General features: G+C 36.1%; 2 protein-coding genes across 3 annotated transcripts in view; both read right to left on the reverse strand.

Moving 5' to 3' along the window:
• LOC121431200 overlaps positions 1-4,840 on the reverse strand; it is an 89,160-nt gene extending 84,320 nt beyond the window's left edge. For both annotated transcript variants that reach the window (XM_041628710.1, XM_041628709.1), the window contains exons 1-4: positions 4,631-4,840; positions 2,563-2,602; positions 1,228-1,476; positions 151-344 (exon numbers count right to left, since the gene is read on the reverse strand). In XM_041628710.1, coding sequence (XP_041484644.1) covers positions 151-344; positions 1,228-1,476; positions 2,563-2,602; positions 4,631-4,663 — 516 coding nt within the window. In that variant the 5' untranslated portion in view covers positions 4,664-4,840. The remainder of the gene's footprint in view (positions 1-150; positions 345-1,227; positions 1,477-2,562; positions 2,603-4,630) is intronic.
• A 3,438-nt stretch (positions 4,841-8,278) lies between these two features.
• LOC121430450 (CUB and sushi domain-containing protein 3-like) lies at positions 8,279-19,531 on the reverse strand. Its single transcript, XM_041627716.1, has 9 exons — positions 19,420-19,531; positions 16,755-16,940; positions 15,401-15,586; positions 14,636-14,800; positions 14,168-14,344; positions 13,088-13,261; positions 12,531-12,707; positions 11,165-11,770; positions 8,279-9,543 (listed from the first exon to the last, which is right to left on the reverse strand). The coding sequence occupies exons 1-9, from the start codon at positions 19,511-19,513 to the stop codon at positions 9,329-9,331; spliced, it is 1,980 nt and encodes a 659-aa protein (XP_041483650.1). The 5' UTR covers positions 19,514-19,531; the 3' UTR covers positions 8,279-9,328.
• Between the last annotated feature and the right edge of the window lie 337 nt (positions 19,532-19,868).

Genomic DNA, 19,868 nt, shown 5'->3' on the forward strand with positions numbered 1-19,868 from the left:
ATGAGGTGGTCCTCTAATGTTATATACAAATGTTGTGGAAGAAGAAGTAAATGAACCATGTGTTTTACACGCAAGATAGGACGGTGAATATTCGAATCGAATGAATAAACATACGTTACGAATTTCACCATCACCTCATTCTTCTCTCACCTGTATCCATTCGGTGATGTTGTTAATATCCGCTGCTTCACCAGCGCACCAACCACCGGGCGAGTTTAGCCTTACGTGATCCCTGGCCATGTCTATTGGTCCATTTTCCTCCCCGCCCATGTATGACGACATGGAAATACGAGAAAGTGGGACGGTCCCGTCTTCCAGCCCAACGGGTGGATTTGGGCATGGACCTGGGAGAAGAAATAAACAAATGAACGAACGAGCAAATGAATGAATAAATCAATCAATGAATCCATCAATCAATTAATTGATTAATCGATGAAACATTAATAATTGAAAGAGATTAATATGACTAACGAGTGGATGAACAAATCGTTTAAGTTTTCAATTGAATGGTTAGATGATTTAATGAAGGATTCAATAAATATTAATTAATCAATTTAATTTACATAGGTGTTCATTACGTGATTAACTAATTAGATGATATATAGATAACATGATAGATTACACTGTACATTAGAAATTTTCTACGAATTCGATATAAGACTTGAAGTACACTAAAACATTCAAGGAATTGAAAAAAATACCGTGTGATCAGAATGTGTTCATATTGTATATTTATTTATTTTGCATCGTAAACACTATCAAATTTCTCCGCACTGTGACTGTGATTATGGTGAAATTTCCGTGTGTTTCCTATTGTGAATATTTACTGTGAAATATAAAAACCATCTAAGGTAATTCTATTTTTTAATTGGGTTCCTTTAATATATAATTGTGTTATAGTATATCTTTAATGCTTTATTTATCATATTATGTACAAATTTGAAAGGAAAACCAATCAAAGCATATCAAATCATACTGTGGGGCTGATGCATTGTCTCCCTATGTTTATTTTTTTCCCTTTTTTATCCTTATTTTATTTTTCTATTACCTTCATTTGTGTATTGATTTACTTTCTGAAACGAGGGAAAAATGAATGAAAATATTGTGAACGTAGGCTTATCTATAAAAAAGGGAGAAAAAGGGGGTGTTTGTATTGTTTGTTTCTTTTTTCGTCAAAGGAAATTCGCTTTATATCAACAATTGAGTTGAAATTGAAAATCAGCTCACCTGATAACTTCGTGTAATAATTTGAATCCTTATTCTCGGTCACGTTGACGCCATTTGTAACGTCATCTGAAGAGACGAGGTAACATTCTTCGTTTTCGAAGTCGTATTCGAAGGCATCGCAATGGATCTCGTGTGCGTACAGGCAAGCGAGACCGCACTCCGTCTCGTTCACGTACTCGACTTCGGCTGTCTTGTTTACGAAGTGGACCCCAGCGAAATCGGATTTCAGAAAGAAGCTAAATGGAAAATCTGAAAAAGAATGAAATGTGACGATAAAAAATATTGTCAATATTAAGGTAGGACAATTTATAATTTCACTATGAAGCGGGTTATTTTAGTTTTCTTACGGGATTAATGGTAAAGAAAAAAATGTAAAAACGGTGTACATTCCTCATTTAAAAATAATCTGTAGACAGAAAACGTATAATTTACATACACTGGTATTTTTCAAAAACATCAATTAATTATCATATGAATGAGATTGAGAAATCAATTATAATATCTGTCTGATTCTACTGAACAGATGACGAGTTATTTTGATAAACACCAAAAGGCAAACATAACTAGGAATCGATAAGGAAAGAAATAATTAAGTGCATTCATAAATACATGAATAAAAGATATACTATCGATAGATAGATATACCGAGTATATAAATGGATAATTGAATCAGTATACGATAAAATTTCAACTTTTCTAAATTCTAAATGAATGGGGACAAAAATCATCAAATGAATAAAGTGTAAAGTAAAGAGGGAAGTATCAAGTTAAGTAATGAATATGGATATAGTAGTAAATCAACGATGAAGAAATTGATTAAGACGTATGATGATCGGTGCTATGTTCATAACACAATGTAGTATTAGTAGTAGTAGTAGTAGTAGTAGTAGCAGTAGTAGTAGTAGTAGTAGTAGAAGTAGTAGTAGTAGTAGTAGTAGTGGTACTAGATAGTAGAAGTAGTAGAAGTAGTAGTAGTAGTAGTAGTAGTAGTAGTAGTAGTAGTAGTAGTAGTAGAAGAAGAAGTAGTAGTAGTAGTAGTAGTAGTAGTAGTAGTAGTAGTAGTAGTAGTAGTAGTAGTAGTAGTAGTAGTAGTGGTACTAGATAGTAGTAGTAGTAGAAGTAGTAGTAATAGTAGTAGTAGTATAGTAGTAGTAGTAGTGGTAGTAGTAGTAGTAGTATAGTAGTAGTAGTAGTAGTAGTAGTAGTAGTAGTAGTAGTAGTAGTAGTAGTAGTAGTAGTAGTGTAGTATAGTAGTATAGTAGTAGTAGTAGTAGTAGTAGTAGTAGTAGTAGTAGTAGTAGTAGTAGTAGTAGTAGTAGTAGTAGTATAACTTACCTGCCGCGTGTCCGGTCGCACACAAGACGGCGATCATTACCTATATGAGAGAAAATAAAATAAAATCATTCTCTACAATGTTGATTGATAAAGGGGTTAAATAGAATGTCACATTGAAAGAAACTACAAACTTGAGGGTATACATGCTTTTGTCATATCCACAGAAACTAAATCTAAGTTGTGTGGTCAATAACATTCATGATAAATGTATTTCAATTATTTGTCAAAGTTATATCCAGTTCCATTTAAACATTTGTTTTATATAACCAGGAAGCTCATTCCATATTTTAGGACTTGATTAGCATAATTATGGAGAATGTTTAGAAATTTGGAAATCTGCTATTAAAATTAATTATACTTGTTCAGTGGCGTGATGAGCAAAAATTTGTTTGGACTAGGTATGACGGGTAGAGCAACAGTTAAAAAAAGAAATATGCAAGCGAGCGAAGCAAGCGCGTAAGGAAAGTTTTTGACCCTCTTCTAAAATACAATTTTTGACAGATTTTGACATACAATTCAGAAAATGCTCTGATTTTTACTCTTCCCCTAGCTATTTTTTCTTTCATTTTCTCCTATGCCCCTTCTTGGTCGTACCCCCCCCCCCCCATTGTACGTCATAGGACCTACTGGTCCCGTGCGTACATACAATGTCGAGGAATCTCGGAGAAATTTGAGATTTAAACAATCAATCTTGATGTCGGTTAATGTGGCAAAAATCGTTGAAGCAATCATGAAAAAAAATGAAAATTCAGAGAGGGAGTGATCAATAAACTTTTCAGGAAATATTCATATTCTATGAAATAGATGAAAATTAAATACATATATGAGATAAATGACTCCTTATACTTATTTACATTTGATTTACTATGATCAATTTCTGAATTGGTCATAGACTTACAACTATTAGAGGATACTCGGCTTGCATAATACTCAAGTAAAGAAAATCCATAAACGCGATTAAAAATGAAAATAGATTGATAAGTATAACATATCAAGTTATCAACTTAAAAAAACATATTACTAATTGCGTAATCGTGAAAATTATTGCTTATAGCGTCATCGTAATAAATATGCAGTACTGTTGTAAAAAAATAAAATTCACGACCAAGAAAAAAAAGAGAGAAAAAGAAAGAAACGGAAAGAGAAGAGTAAAAATATTATTTTTCCGAAAAAATTGAAATTACTATTAAAAAGCAAACATCTTTGCTGGCTCACGTCGTTTGCTTTCATCTTTTCAGACCCTCTAATCCATTCCCGTTTGGAATATATTGGTCCCTCAAAAGAATATACAGGGACTGTCATGACAAGAAACAGCCTTTGCTGAATTAAATGAAAGAAAAGGCGAGTCTAACACATAGACCTATATATAACTTGCACTAATCCTACCATTGTAAGATTTATTGAATGAAATCTCTCATGAAATACCGTTTATATAAATTACGTATGTCGTGCCCCCCAATAAACTCATCACTCATTTTAATAGTTTTATTTTTACCAAATTCGAATCAAGTAAATACAGTCGAGACTATACGAATATACATTCTATAGAAAAAATATATGGCATCTATAATCTTAGGAGCAAGCTAAACCTCATGGTTGGTGGTCATTTACTCTCAATAAAGCCATTAATTTTCAAAGTTGCAATGTGCGCGTTTATGCTGTACAAAAAAGGACTTCAATCAAAAATAAAAATGAAACTACTTCGTGAAATATCATCAGTATTGAAGTAAACTAATGGTTGGTAAATATATATTTATCTTGACGAAAACCCCAAATTCTAATAATGCAATGATTCATAATAGGCTACGCAATATATCAAAAAGTGTACTTCAATAAAATACCGACTGGTGAGTAGGTCAACTCAAATGTCTAAAACCTATAAAAATGTATATCTTTCAACTTGGTCGAATTTTTATATACTTTTTAATCTGTTTAAAAAATATGCGTCGAATTAAGTACACAAGATAGCCGCTTGCGTCACTTCTGTTTTACTGCCATATTCTATTATCCCCATTCTCCCTTTTTAAACTCTTTATTTAGACGATTTGAGTCGTCGATTAATACTTACCAGGATGAAACAGCTCGTTGTTATACGTCCCATGTTGCTTGAAATATTCCTTTTATATTATTCCGGTACCATGGCAACAGAAATCCTGCAAGATTTCGCCTAAAAACGCTTCCAGAACTACGCGAATTTCGATCTCCAAGCGTCTTCTGTCCGTCGTGCGTCTTTAAAGCGTCGTTCCCAAGATGGCGTCCGAAATGTTTGACAGCTTAACTCGTCCCACGTATCCTTGTAGATGCCCGACCAAAAGTTTTATAACTGTTAATGCATTATTCCACATTAACAATAGACCCCTCCACCACAAAATGCTATTTGCGTATAACGTACCCCGGCCCTCCTCCCCGAGTCGGATATCGATCCGTTGAAGGGAAGAGAGAAAGTGATGAAGAAAGAAGGTGATCGATATTAATCGATACATTACATTGGTCGGTCCGTCCCGTTTAGGGGGATAACAAGGGATGACATTGTGGACATTATTGATCTAATGAAGAAGAAAAACTTTCTTCGCAGTTCTTGTGAGAGAATAGTTCCTTGACGTAGTTTCAAGATGTTTTCTCTTACTTGTGCAATGTCCATTATGCCCAGGAAAGTTTTGTTTATATCACAGAGAAATATCTGAATCACAGTCACGAATTTCCATATTTTTCCTTCATTAATTTTTCTCCCTGTAATGTAAACATTCATAATTTATACTCCTAGTTATGTATAAAAAATATAGTAACATCGAGTTTCCGATTTAAAAATTTTCACCCGATTACCTTTCCGCTATTACAATCCTAATCAGGTCGTTCGACTTTCGCCAGTTGAAGAATGCTACACCCTCAACGCATTTTTTGTCAAGCGAATACTGTATAATGCAATGAAGACCTCACTCCACCCCCCCCCCCCCTTCCCGCCCGAAAATAAAATTATAAATAGACGCCACGGAAAGAATGTGAGTCGACTTTTTTCGGGGGGGGGGGTCATTACGATAATTTCATGAAGTGTGTTGATTTGCTGACAGATATGATAATTGATAAATAGGCCTTTTATACGCTTTATGTCAGGCGCATTTTATTTTACTATAATTGCATACTAGAACACTAGCTTTAGTGTCGTAACGATTATTGTTTGTATTTGTTAACAATCTATGGATTTTCTTGCTTTTTTATTTTATTTTCTTATTATCAGAGGTCATCATTGTAAACATATAAATTTATTCATTCACTATTTTGTTTACAGACATTAAAAAAGAAAGCTGTAATAATTATGTTGAAAATTAATATGAATCATTAAAGACAAAAATGAAGATTCATGTTCATTCCCTTTTTTTCAAGATTTCAAATATATTTTGTTCTCAGTTTTATAGTACGTCATCGAAAATAGACGGTAGATCACTTAATTTTTTTTAAAGCTCCACAAGACATCAAGTAACAGCGATGGCAGAAAAAGAAACCAAAATCAGAATAACAAAACACATTTTTTTTTCAATAATATTTTATTGATTCAATCATATATGAATATGAAATTAGAACATGTAACAATGGATGAATCAATTACAATAAATAAGAGGAACGGCAGAAAAATATATTCGATACAAATACGAATTTAATACAAATATGACATTATGCAAACATCTTAGGGTGTATGCCCTTTTATATCTCCTATATTATATAAGTCCTCCTTAGTTACTCTACCTTCCTATTTACATATTTCACAGTGACAAGGGCGTAGGCTGGTTTGAGCATGGGGAGGTGTGCATCTTAGGGAGGTGAAACTATGGGGGTGCTCACCTTGGGATGTGGAACTAAAGGAAAATCAGCAGTTGAAAGCAGAATATAAGGGGTACAAATTTCGTTTTGCTTGCCAGTGTAGGAACTCCACTGCCTTAGTGGGAGGTTGCACCCCCCCCCCCCCCGCCCCGGCCTAAGCCCTTGCAGTGAGATGGCGGTTAACGGTAATGATGCTATAAATACTAAACAAATCTAACATGTCCAGGGGCCCAATGCAGAAAGAGCTCCAATCAATCGCAACTCTTAAAATCAAGTTGATTTTCAACCAATCAGCAGCGCGCATTTGGGACTTGCGATTGATTTATTGACTTGCATTCAAACGCAACCCTTTCTGCAACGGACCCCAGAACTATTAACCAACCAATGGAACCGAATCCAAATCGAGTCATACGACCGATGTTATGCCTAATGCAGTCGAAAGTAACGTCATAGATATCGTCGGTCTGAATTGGTACCCTGGTACGAGTGTGACATATTTTGTAAGAAAAAGCAGTGTACAAAAAGTCGAACAATGATAAAGGTAACAATCAAAACCAGGTCCATGAAACCTGTAATGGTTCATAGGGCCCTATATAGGAACGATATTATTTCACCTGGGGTGCTGGTTTAATTTTGAAAAGCCCCCCCCCCCCTAAAAATGGTTTCACTACAAAATCGTGATCATTTTGGTCCAAATAAATTTACGGGAAAAAAAAGAAAGACAATTTTCAGTACATAATGGAGGACAAATTGGTCGCAAGAAATTAAAAAAAGGGGCTTTCACTAAGAAATTGACTTCGTTTTGCTTTCATTTTCCAGTTGTACACAATTTACACAACACTAAGGGTAGGAGATAAAGACAACAAGTGGAATGCCTCTGGCCGTCTCACCTGCATCACGCGATTCAACATAGCAGCAGTGCTGACTTTGAAAACTACTGTAACTCACACAAGATGTTCAGTGATTCTTGGTTACTCTCATTTCCCTGTTTTATGAATTAGACCAATACACTTACAGAGATATGATGGTAATTCAACAAATACCCCCAATGCGGCCAAAGTTAATTGATCTCACATGACCTTTGACCTTGATCATGTGACCTGAAACTTGCACAGGATATTCAGTGATACTTGATTACTCTTATGTCCAAGTTTCAAAAGTAAGATCAATAAACTTGCAAAGTTATGATGGTAATTCAACAGATACACCCAATTCGGCCAAAGTTCATTGACCTTTGACCTTGGTCATGTGACCTGAAATGCGCACAGGATGTTCAGTGATACTTGATTACTCTAATGTCCAAGTTTAACGAACTAGACCAATAAGCTTTCAAAGTTATGATGGTAATTCAACAGATACCCCCAATTCGGCCAAAGTTCATTGACCCTAAATGACCTTTGACCTTAATCATGAGACCTGAAACTTGCACAAAATGTTCAGTGATGCTTGATTACTATTATGTCCAAGTTTCATGAATCAGATCCATAAACTTTCAAAGTTTTAATGGGAATTCAACAGATACCCCCAATTCGGCCAAAGTTCGTTGACCCTAAATGACCTTTGACCTTAGTCATGTGACATAAAACTCATGCAGGATATTCAATGATACTTGATTAACCTTATGTCCAAGTTTCATGAACTAGGTCCATATGTTTTTTAAGTTATGATGACATTTCAAAAACTTAACCTCAGGTTAAGATTTTGATGTTGATTCCTCCAACATGGTCTAAGTTCATTGACCCTAAATGACCTTTGACCTTGGTCATGTGACATGAAACTCTTAAAGGATGTTTAGTAATACTTGATTAACCTTATGGCCAAGTTTCATGAACTAGGTCCATATACTTTCTAAGTTATGATGTCATTTCAAAAACTTAACCTTAGGTTAAGATTTGATGTTGACGCCGCCGCCGTCGGAAAAGCGGCGCCTATAGTCTCACTCTGCTATGCAGGTGAGACAAAAAAACAGAGTTGAATACTTTACTCATAGTTTGAAACATATTGCAGATAATCCAAATCAGAATCAACAATGAACTGAACATTAAAAATATGAGGTTATTTTACACTTACACTGCATGCGGAAACATCGGTATTGATTTAACACCAGCCCGATATCTATATCGAAAAACGCCAAAGAAGCGTTGAAACAGCATCAGTTTAGAATAATCAAACCAATATTGGTTTGACACTAAATGGTGTTGCTTAAATGCCACATTGGTGTTTATAGCCTATAACGCCAAACCGGGGTGGTTTCAACACCTCTCTGGTGTGGACGGATATAAATACCAGGCTGGTGTTAAATTAACCCCGGCGTTTTTAATTGTACAGTCACACCAACATAAAAGAGAGAGAACCTCAACCGACCAAAGGCATGTTCTTGGAATCAAAGTAAGAAAGAATGTCTCTGGTCGATCATGAGACTGTTTCCCCTGTGTGACTGTAGCGTGCCATCGCGCAATTAGACAAAACATTCATATACTAATATACCAGTATTTGAGTAAGTAGAGCGGGAATTATTATGTCCGATGTTAGACTGGCATTAATAGTAATTTTACCAGTACAACAGTACAACCGAGGATGAATAAATCTCTCTATACTTTCGAAATACAAGCCAGGTATATATATTTTTAAATCCTACTTTTCATAAGTTAGAACAATAGATATTGATTGTCTAGTTCTTGTACTAATAGTTCATCCTTTTTTCATCCTGCGCTGACTGGCCTACTTGTCCCTTCTCGGGACTTGCCCGGTAGAGACACATCGCTGGCTGGTGCGGCCGAGTGACGTTAGTGATCGAATAGTGCACTATTCCATCATTGACGTCAAGGAGCACATTTTTCTTTAGTGGCGTTTCATTTTCAACATAATCGCAAAATAATGAGACTATGCTTGGCTATGACGCTATTTAAACCAATCAGCATAAAGGATTTGATTTAGATTAAGAAAAAAACTAAAGACGCGTGTTTACGAGTACTATTCCATTGTTATCATAGGCGTGTTGAGATTTAGTCGTCTTCGGTCCGTTGGTTTCGTAAACGTTTTTGTCCGATGTTCCTTGTCGAGTATGGTGACAGTTGATGAGAGCGATGACGATGGCGAGGAGGGTGCACACCCCGAGGGCAGTGGCCGATACGATGACCACGACCTTTTGGTCCTCGGTTATTCCTTTTGGGCAAATAAGATAAATATGACCATTATGTAGGCATAACGTGATATCATTACGTGACCTTTTGGTTACAGTAGCCGTCTGATGATAAATAAAAATTGACAATTTAAGTTAAAAAAAATATATATCGCATTTCCATGAAGTTTAACAGAGACTATTTGGTGTTAATACAGTAATTATGAGCATGACAAAAGTGAAAGGGACACATATAAGAGTAATCGTCTCAACAATAATCACAACGTGATTGTGATAATTATAAAAAATGAACAATTAAACTTTCATCATTATGCCCAGATGAAACAATAAATAAATAAATGATCTAATAAATGAAATGGTATAATGGGGAGTGTTTCATGAAACACCTGACAGTGATTTTTCACTGACAAACTTACACTGAGCCAATCAGATGCTAGGATTTCAGTAGCTTTCAACAAATAGTCATTGAAAGTCACTGTCATTTGTTCCTATTTTGTCAAAACTATTTTCTACGCGATTATTACGGAATCTTATAAGTTGCCAACCCGGAGTCGACATAGTTATCTTCAGAGAGGGATTCAGGGGGAAGTCGGCATCTCACCAGCGAAAAATCAGATGACGAGATTTTGGGTCTCATCAGTTCGACAACCTTTAGAAGAGATGATCAGACGACAAGATCCCCGATCTCGTCATGTCTACATCCTTCAGAAGAGACAATAAGAAAACAAGATCCAAATCTCATCATATCTCCATCACCAGAGGAGATGATCTGATGCCGAGATAACGGCTCTCATCATTTCGACAACCTCAGAAGAGATCATCAGATGATGGGATCCCAGACCTTATAATGTCGACATCCTGTAGAGGATTACTTGGCAAAAATAATCTTGACAAAAATAATACCAATATGGGAAAACAATCAATTTCATTTTCTGGTCCTACTTTATGGAATCATCTGCCAAGTAATATTGGAAACACCCCCATTCGCCATTTAGCAAATCGTTAAAGTTAATGCTACTGGAAGATTATTATTAATTTGGTATGGTAAAATACAGCCTGAAAACAAATAATTCTATATAAAGATTTTGTGAATAACTAAGTTGTTACTTTTTTGTAAATAGTGTAAAAAAATGTTAACTAAAAATGATCAAAATTTTCTGCAAGAGTAATAAGTAGAATTAGTACTGAATTTGATGCATAATATTGATATTTTTAATTAAAATTATTGTTTAAACTCTGATAATGACATTATTTGGGGCTAACCTCGATTAGCATCTTGCTATTATGTTAGCTAAGCTCCAATTACCAAATGTTTTGTTTATAAGTGATGTACTATTCCCTGTTATTGTACCTGACAGTGATATTTGGAAATAAATAAATTTAAAAAAAACACGAAAACTCGGGTCTCATTAAGTGACTTCCCTCAGAAGAGCTGATCATTATGACAAGTTGCTCGCGCACTTGTGTAGCGTCTCGTTCGTACACACGGTGTTGGACAACTAAATAAGAGATATTCTGATGACCTTGTCATCTCAACTCTTCTAAAGGATGAAGACATGACAAGATGATTGGGCTTTCGGCCCATCTGGGTGGCACTTTTAAGCTTCCATAGATTACAAAATAATTAGCAGTAAGACAACGAACCTTTAGATGACCCAGCCGTTGTTGGTATCGACACGTTCATCCCAGGAGACGCCGTCATATCGTCACCAGCTGACGTCATTGAACCGATCTTCTCCGACGTCACAATCGCCTGAGCTGTCGTCGACCCCTGAGTAGGTGACGAAGTAAGCCTACTCTGTGTGCTCACGTCTGTGTTCGCCGTACTTGTGCTTCCCGGCGTCGACCGACTCGTCGCTCCCCCTGCGTCAGTGGGCGACGTCTTCTCTGACGTCGTAATCTCTGATGACGTCATTTCTGATGTCATGATTGCTGATGATATCATACCCTGCGTCACGACCGTTGTTGACTTTATAGCTGTCATTGTTGTAACTTCTGGTATAGAAGTTGACGGTGACTTATTCGTTGAAATGCCGAGTAGTGTTGTCTTTATTTCAGTCACAATATCGGTAATTGTCACTAACGACGTTGGAAGGACGTCGGTGGATGACGCTTTGGATGAGGTTAGGGAATTTGACGTTGGCGTTGTACCGGGAGTTGTTTCCTGTACAGTGGTCAGGCTGGTTGAAGGAATGTCTGTTGTTACAGAATTTCCCATTGTACTGGCAGCTCGTGTAGTTGTTATTTGTTCTAAATAGCAAATAAAGAATATGCGTAAACAAAATATAGGATCCTTTTTTCCCTTTCTTTCTAACCAGATGCTTTTGGAAATGTGTGATCTCTATACAAAAGATAATATGAAATGGTAAATAGGGACTTAAGCTGGTGTCACCGATTTACTGATATAATCTCTCTGAAGTTAAAAAGGAACGACGCCAGAGTGGGTAAAGGGCGACCACACCTATTTTTTTTTTTGCATGTAGTAACAAAAGAGGAGAAAGGAGGGGGAGGAGGAGAAAAAGAGATATAGAAAGTGAGATATGGAAATTACTATGAATATGGACCATGTAACATTATGATTCCTTATTATTCCCTTTAGAAAAATAACGCTACATTTCAATTTGTCTCCCCCCCCCCCCATCAAAATATCATGGCGCCACGCCACGGATGACGTTAATCCCTTTATGAATAAAGGAAAATAATCCTGCAAATGTAATTTTGACAGTGATTTTATGGGGGTTTGTTTGTATTGGAAGGGGGATATATCTTAGTGTCCAAAGGGGAGAGTTGTAGCTGTGAGATATCACAAATCTTGGTTGCATTGCCCAATAGGATTTCGATAGGACTGTTGATTTTGTGATTCAAATACCCAAAACCTTTTTCTTTTGTTTGCCCAATTATCATTAAAGTAATTTTCATTAATCTTATTTTTGGTTAGTTCTGCTTTCATATGAACTGGCTTAATTGTTCCACAAGTTTCATTATCCTTTAACGTTTCATTTAGGCCTACCTGCGCAGAATGGTGGATCAGAACTCCATTGCCCATCCTGGCATGTCGACACAAGGCTTCCATTGTATACGTCATACCCATTGTAACATGTGAAGGTCACACTCTCTCCGTGGTGGAATGGCGATACTGCGCCGAAGAAGGCGCTGTTTGGCTTAGGTACGATATCAGGACAATCTCCTGTTATTGTTGTCGTTTGAAATGAAGAGAGAGTAAAAAAAGTATCATTCAAAGGATTAGAGTCCGCATGATGGGTGAGGTTGTGAAATATAAAGCCACAATCAACACTATCACCACAACCACCATCATCATCATCACCACCACCACCACCACCATCATCATCATCATCACTACCACCATCACTATCACCATATTGACCTAGGGTCTACTATCACCAACGTGTTCCTCAGCATTAGAATAATAACATAACTAAGCCCAACCACCACTGCCACATCACCATCACCTCCATACCAAGTCAGTATCATTATTATAATGATGATGTCCCCAATATGAAGAAAATTATAGGTTTTAATTGCCTGTATTAATTCATAAATACTCACCCATGCACATTGGTTGCGGGGCATCCCAATTCCCGTCGAAGCACGATATACTTGAAGGACCATCCAAGGTAAAACCAGGATCACATCCGAAGGACACGGTTTCTGTATGGTAAAACGGGCTTGTATCTCCGGTCACTTGGCCATTCATGAAAGCATCAAGGGGTGAACAGTTCTCTGGAGAAAGATATCAGTAAGAGTAAGGGAAAAAAATACACCAACATTAAACATATAATGACATAAGGCTTGTTTCATTGATGAATATAAAGCAAGGAAAGAAAATGGAAATATATATTTCGGTGTTTGATTGTTGAGTACATGAAGAATCATTTATTTCAAATATAATTGTAATGTGTCTAAAATGAGTCTTTATTAATTTTTTTTTAAATGTCAACTTGGCAAACATTGATGAGAAATTTCCGGGTTAGCGCTTACTTCACAGCGGACTGACCTTTGAAACTTCATATATTAGGCCCTATCTGAAAATTGATCCGATCAATATTGCAAAATTTGGCTACCGGTAGCAGTAGTAGAGGTGCCGTAGCTAAGCGGTCTAAGGTGCCGTAGCCGAGCGGTCTAAGGCGCTTGATTGGATATCCGAGTAACGGGGGCTCGATCCCCGGCACGGCACTTGTGCCCTTAAGCAAGGCATTCATCCACATTGCGGTTTTATCGTACATCAAACAAATGAAATTATATATGCTTTATGAATACCGATGTGTGGACTCGTGTAAAACAAAAAGAAGTACGGATAGATTCGGGGGGGGGGCGCTTGGTGCTGTACCTCCTAAATAGACAAAATTACAAATAAAAAATAAACAATAATACTGAAAAAAATAAATATCACGGAAAAAAATTCCCATGAACAAGGGGAAAACCATAAGAAAAGGAAAAAGAATGAAATAATATTGTTTTCTTAATTTGATGTAAATTTTAACTTACAAAAATTAGATTGAAAATTCTAAAAGTCGATTTTTTTTCCATCCTGCGCGATTTTTAAAAAATTGCCTATATGCTATGTTCTACAACAGACAGGCAGCTTACTAAACTTCAAATTATTTAGTCAAATTCTGAGGAAATTACCAAAGCATGCAGGGGAAGGATTGCTCAGTGATCCTTCATTGCAATTGACTGTGGTGCTGGTTGACGATCCTGTTGAGTAGCCGGGGTTGCAATCAATTACTACCGAATTACCGTGGTCGATGAGGTCCTGTTGAGTCTCTAAGTTCGAGTTGGCAACGATCGGTGGTAGACATTTTTCTGAAATTGATTTTAAAAAAAGTCGTTTACTATAGTTCTATTAAGTACTCTTTTTCGGCCGTTAGGTCCGGTTCGAAGCCAGAGTTTGATTGGGGGTAGGGCATGTATTGATTGACGTCTGGGGATAAGAGGAAGGGAGTCTTCCCTTCCCTATGGAAATTTGTTTAAAATCTATTGACTAAGATGGGAAAGGGTGAATTTCTTGTGGGTACCTTTACTAGACTGATAGAGAGAGAAGGGCGGCGTCGTTGGTTTGTTTCGTGTGGCGGTGCCATCAATAACGACACTTACCGAGGCATTCTGGGATATTATCAGGATCCCACAATCCATCCCGACATGTTGCAGACGACACACCAATCAAAGTATAATTGACGTCACAAGAGTAAGTGACGACTTCGCCGTTGACAAACGTTCCATTAGGTCCACCATTTTGAATCGACGGGGCCGAGCAAGATGCTGAAATAAAAGGTGAAAAACAAAATTTCTTCACAAACAATTCCATAGAAGGATGACGTAAAATATATAATTTCATTTGAAAGGATTTTTGTGCATATACGTACATAAAAAAACATTCAAAACTAATTATTTCAAAGGGTTCCTATATTGGTGAGAAAAAATGTGACTGATATAACATTTCCACCATATTTTAAAGTGACTCATTCTTATATGGCGCTGGATTAGACGATTGGTTAGTACCAGTTTTAGGCAACTGTGAAAGCTGTGCCATCGTTCTTAACCCATAATGCAACGCCCCCTTATTACAATATGCACCCTTTGCATCATATTCCGAAGTATAATAGACTTGTACCACGGACAATACTCCTGACAATTTAAAAACAAGCTTAAGTAAGCCTCTGAAAAGGTGTCAATTGATTGGCTGATAACAAGTGCGTCAAAGGGGGCGGGGCTTAAGACTGTCCTTAATTGCAGTGTTGGTCAGAATATGCACGACTAAGACAGAATTTATTCAAGTTCTTTTTATACAAGGACAAGTAGGTCTTTATCTTCCCTTTTATTTTATTTTTTTTTAATTCTGAAATCTCTCATTCTTATTACCTGCACAAGTAGGTATGTTAGAAGGATCCCAAATCCCTCCCGAATCGCATACTGCCTCCTGCGGGCCGATAATAGAATATCCGGCATCGCAGTTATATGTGATCCTCTCGTAGAGGGCGTACTCATCTTTATATTCCGTGACGTTTCCGTTTGACGGGAGCTGAGGTCGCGTACAACCGCTCGCAGCTGAATAAAAAAAATATGTATATAAATAGCATCGGAATTATTGGATTATTCAACATTTTCAGAACTCTGAAAGATTCAATTCGAAAGCTGGTGACAAACAAAAGTTAATAAAAGGGAATTCAACTCTTGAAACTAAAATAAAAAAAAAACAAAAGAAAAAAACAAGATAATAATAATAGTATTCAATTCTTTTATAGCGCATAACACATTAAATAGCAACGCATGTCCCTATGCAATTGGATGAAATTAAGGAAATAAATTGGAAAGTAAGAGTAAAAGTAAAGAGTGTTGGGCACTGAATTAATCACTTGTTGAACAAATACTTTTTTAGGGAAGTCTTAAACTTATCTAAATCATGTATATTTGTCTTATAATAGGAAGTGCATTCCAGAAGACGGAAGAGGCATTTGTAAATGAGCGCTCACCATATGTTTTGGTAACAATGGGAGGAATAGCAAACAGCCGCTTTGTGCTTGATCTTGAAGTACGAGGAGTCTGATGGAAAGTTGATAGTTCGGTTAAATATGATGGAGCTATCTCATGGAAGCATTCATATGCAAAAACTAATAATTTGAAAGAAATACAAGATGTGTGTGTTTTGCAAAATGTAGCTAGAAAGAGAGCATAACAACACTGCATGCCAAATGAATCGAAAGTAGAGAAATATCATGGACCAGGCAGTTATGGTTTACGTCCATGATACAAAGCTTTTTCCTAATAAAAACTTTTGATGCCATTATAAATAAGCATGTATGATTAAAGGCAAAAGTAAACTTGTTTTAAAGGAAAAACAAGCCAGCTTGTCTTGAATTCCGTATAAGATTCTGTTTGTACATTAGACTTTGCAATAATTTTTCAACATTTCCCTATTAAATCCAATGAATAAACTTGATGTAAGAAATGCTGAAAATTTCATCCTTAATAAAAAAAGAAAATAACGAGTTACTTTTGATAACTTTTGGTAGCATTCCGGCCTTTTTATAAACTCTTGTCGTATTTTGAAATATGTTATTTCGTTTTGGTCTATTTTCAATGTGTTATTTTGATAATATAAATGGTACATCCGCCGAGATTAATTGTATCTTTATTATTGAGAAAAAAGAACTAAATTAAAATAAAATAAAATGAAAATTCAATAAAATAGTAGCTAAAACTCAATCTATTGTACCTTCACAGGTTGGTCCGACTGGTGGAACCCACACCCCTCCGTCGCACTGAGTACTTGGCGGACCAATCAGTGATCCCGTACAGATATACGTCACCGTCGTCCCGTCACTATAGCAACCATTCCCACCGGGCGTGTATCCACTTAGACCAGTCCCCATTGGCTTAGGTAGACTTGTTTCAGAGCACTCTACAAAATTTGAGAGAGTATTTTTGAAATATTTTTATCAATCATAATTGTCAAAAGCACACTCTAAAAAAAATTGGGCAAAATGCTCCATGAGGGTAATTATGTGTCCAACCAACATTGGGCATTTCTTTTGCGCATTTTTATTTATTCAGTGTGATGAAAATTTTGCCCATTCTAAAGTAATTGCTGCTTATTTTCTAACTTTACTGGACAATATAATGCCGGCAGTGGGTAAAATACTCGCATACATTCGTAATTCCGAAGCTTCGTTATTCCGAAGGTTCGGATATTCCAAAGGTTCGTTAGTCCTAAAAAAGGAAATGAGGTCCGTAATTCCGAAGGTTGGTTAGTCCGAAAACGAAATGAGGTTCGTAATTCCGAAGGTTCGTTAGTCCGAAAACTAAATGATTAACGAACCTTATTTCGTTTTCGGACTAACGAACCTTCGGAACAACGAACCTTATTTCGTTTTCGGATTAACGAACCTTCGGAATAACGCCACAAATGTTCGGATTAACGAACCCTTTTACGTTTTCGGATTAACGAACATCGAGGTAAAGGCAATTCACGTGTTTCAAAATTACGAACCTTCGAAATAAAAAACCTTTGGAATTATGAAGTGTAACCAAAATACTGCCCCCAATTTGGTTGGACACATAATTACCCTCGTGCTGGTTAAAATTTTAACCAATATTTTTTTTTGTGCAGTGGTGTAATGAACCGAAACATAATCAAGAAGGAGCACAACATGGCGGCTGTGAAAACCTTTCTTAAAAGTCGAAAGCGAGATAAATATTAAATTAAAATGAAAATCGAATTTAGATTTTGACATAATATTTCGAATATAATGCCACACTTTACACATTTTCATTCCTTTTTATCTAACTTTCTCTTCTCTTCCTCTTGTTTTTTCTCAAAACATTAGGGGAGTCATCTGTACAACAGTGTTAATAAGTACAATACACAATCCTGGTATAATAGCACATATACGTGCATGATAATTATAATGTATCGCACCTCCAAAGGATGGATATTCTTACCCTTTGTCACAGATGAAATTGCCTCTCAAACTTTTTGGTTTAACTATCAAGTTATGCCAACTTTTAGTTTACCTGAATGCCTTGCAGCACGTGAGGTGTGGGGGGGGGGGCGAATTGGCGTGCGTTTAGAGTTCAAAATTTATTGAACATGATAATGATAAAGCCGGTATTCTTTTTAATTAAATAAAATATACTGAAACATAATAGTATAAGATTTAATGGATTGAACAAGGATTTTGTTTAAGTGCATAAATTGTTACAGTCGTGACGTTATTCATACCCATTTAAACGTCATTCCTGGGCCAACTAAAAAAAATCTACTCTATGAAAAATAAAGACCTTATAGTCATACAATAAGTTGAGACATTACTAAAAGTTGGTGAATGTTTATATTGACAGTAGCCGTAATCAGCCAACCAAAATATAGGGGACCATACATCGTATGGGGAAAATTCATTTAAAAATCTGCGAGCGAGCAAAATTATTGACCTTTAAAAGGATACCTATTTTTGTGATAGATTTCGACATAATATTTATAAATTAGTACTACATTTCACCCCTTTTCTTTCTTTATTCTTTTGGATCCTTTTCTTTTTTTTCCTTAGTCTTGAAAATTTCTGGGGATCAATTAATGGCCCCAAGCCCCCCCCCCACCTGTACGCCAGTGTCAATTACATATTGATAAAGTATTAATTGAGAGTCAGATTATCTTTGTTTTGTATGACACATCCATCCCTTTCACTCCCGCCATGGAAAGTTTTAATCCAAAGCGTACACTAATAAACTCCTTCGTAAATTTAAACAAGACAGTCTTAAACAATCAAACATCGGCATAGTTGTATGAGGAGTCATCTTACAGGATACCCGGCGTGGTACCTTCGAAATTCATTGTAAGCAAAGAAGTTTGGGTCATTTTGATATGATGCCTTATATTAATCTTTGGGGTCCGTAATTCACACCAAGCATAATTATACTTCCACCTTTTCCATTATTTTATTTGAAATATGGTGTCATTGGGAGAACATCTTTGATAATTTTACATTGTACTTTGATATTTGTTTACCTATAGTACTATTAGAAATAGAACAAAATAAAGATAACATACATGAATGACAAAAGCAATAAAAATAAAAGGAGTTGAAAAACGTTAGCACACCCAAAATCCAAAATCAAACCGAAAAAAAATTAACAAGAAATAGAAACAAAACATTCGGTAAAATAATAGGACTGTCGACAATCCGAATGCCTCGGTCATTGTCAAGATTATTACGAAATATAAATTACGTGAGCTATTCCAGGTGGAAAAAACAGAACAGAATCATAGCTCGTGGAGCTAAAATATCTAACAATATGTACATGAGCAAATACAAAGAGGGGTATGTATATAGGCCTGTTAAAAAATTGAAAAAAAAATTGTAAAATAATTGAAATAAACTTACCTCCTGGAGCACACGTTTGTCCCCATACAATTTCTAGTGGAGGGAATTCCGTCACAAAATGAGAATTAATTTCAAAAAATGAATGTAGTGACATAAAAAAAATATTTCTTTAATGGCAACTCATTCATCATCCCTCCTCTCTCCAAGACTCTCCCTCTCTTAAAAACTATTAAATTTTTTTTTTCACAATTATAGGCACACCCAATGCCTTTTTAAGCAATTTAGGTCCACCCCAACAGAAAGTTTAGTTGAATAAAAAAACATGATAGAAGCTAAGTAAGCTTAAAATGCTATCAAATTGGATATGAAGATAAAAATTAGAAAGTTATGGAATTTGTTACAGGATTTTGCACATTTTACTTTTCACACCCGAACAAACTCTGACTTTTAAAAGTAACTAACATTAGGGCCCCTCCGCCAGTATTACTAAACACATGAATTCATGCAAA

The sequence above is a fragment of the Lytechinus variegatus genome, chromosome 17 (genome assembly GCF_018143015.1).
Source record: "Lytechinus variegatus isolate NC3 chromosome 17, Lvar_3.0, whole genome shotgun sequence".
Lineage (NCBI taxonomy): Eukaryota > Metazoa > Echinodermata > Echinoidea > Temnopleuroida > Toxopneustidae > Lytechinus > Lytechinus variegatus.

Coding starts and splice junctions, on each gene's coding strand:
- LOC121430450 (XM_041627716.1), bottom strand. CDS start 19,513: ATGTCACTACATTCATTTTTTGAAATTAATTCTCATTTTGTGACGGAA. Junction 13,262..14,167: donor TCCTTCCCCTGCATGCTTTG/GTAATTTCCTCA, acceptor ATCTTTCTCCAG/AGAACTGTTCACCCCTTGAT. Junction 9,544..11,164: donor AACGGCTGGGTCATCTAAAG/GTTCGTTGTCTT, acceptor TTTGCCCAAAAG/GAATAACCGAGGACCAAAAG.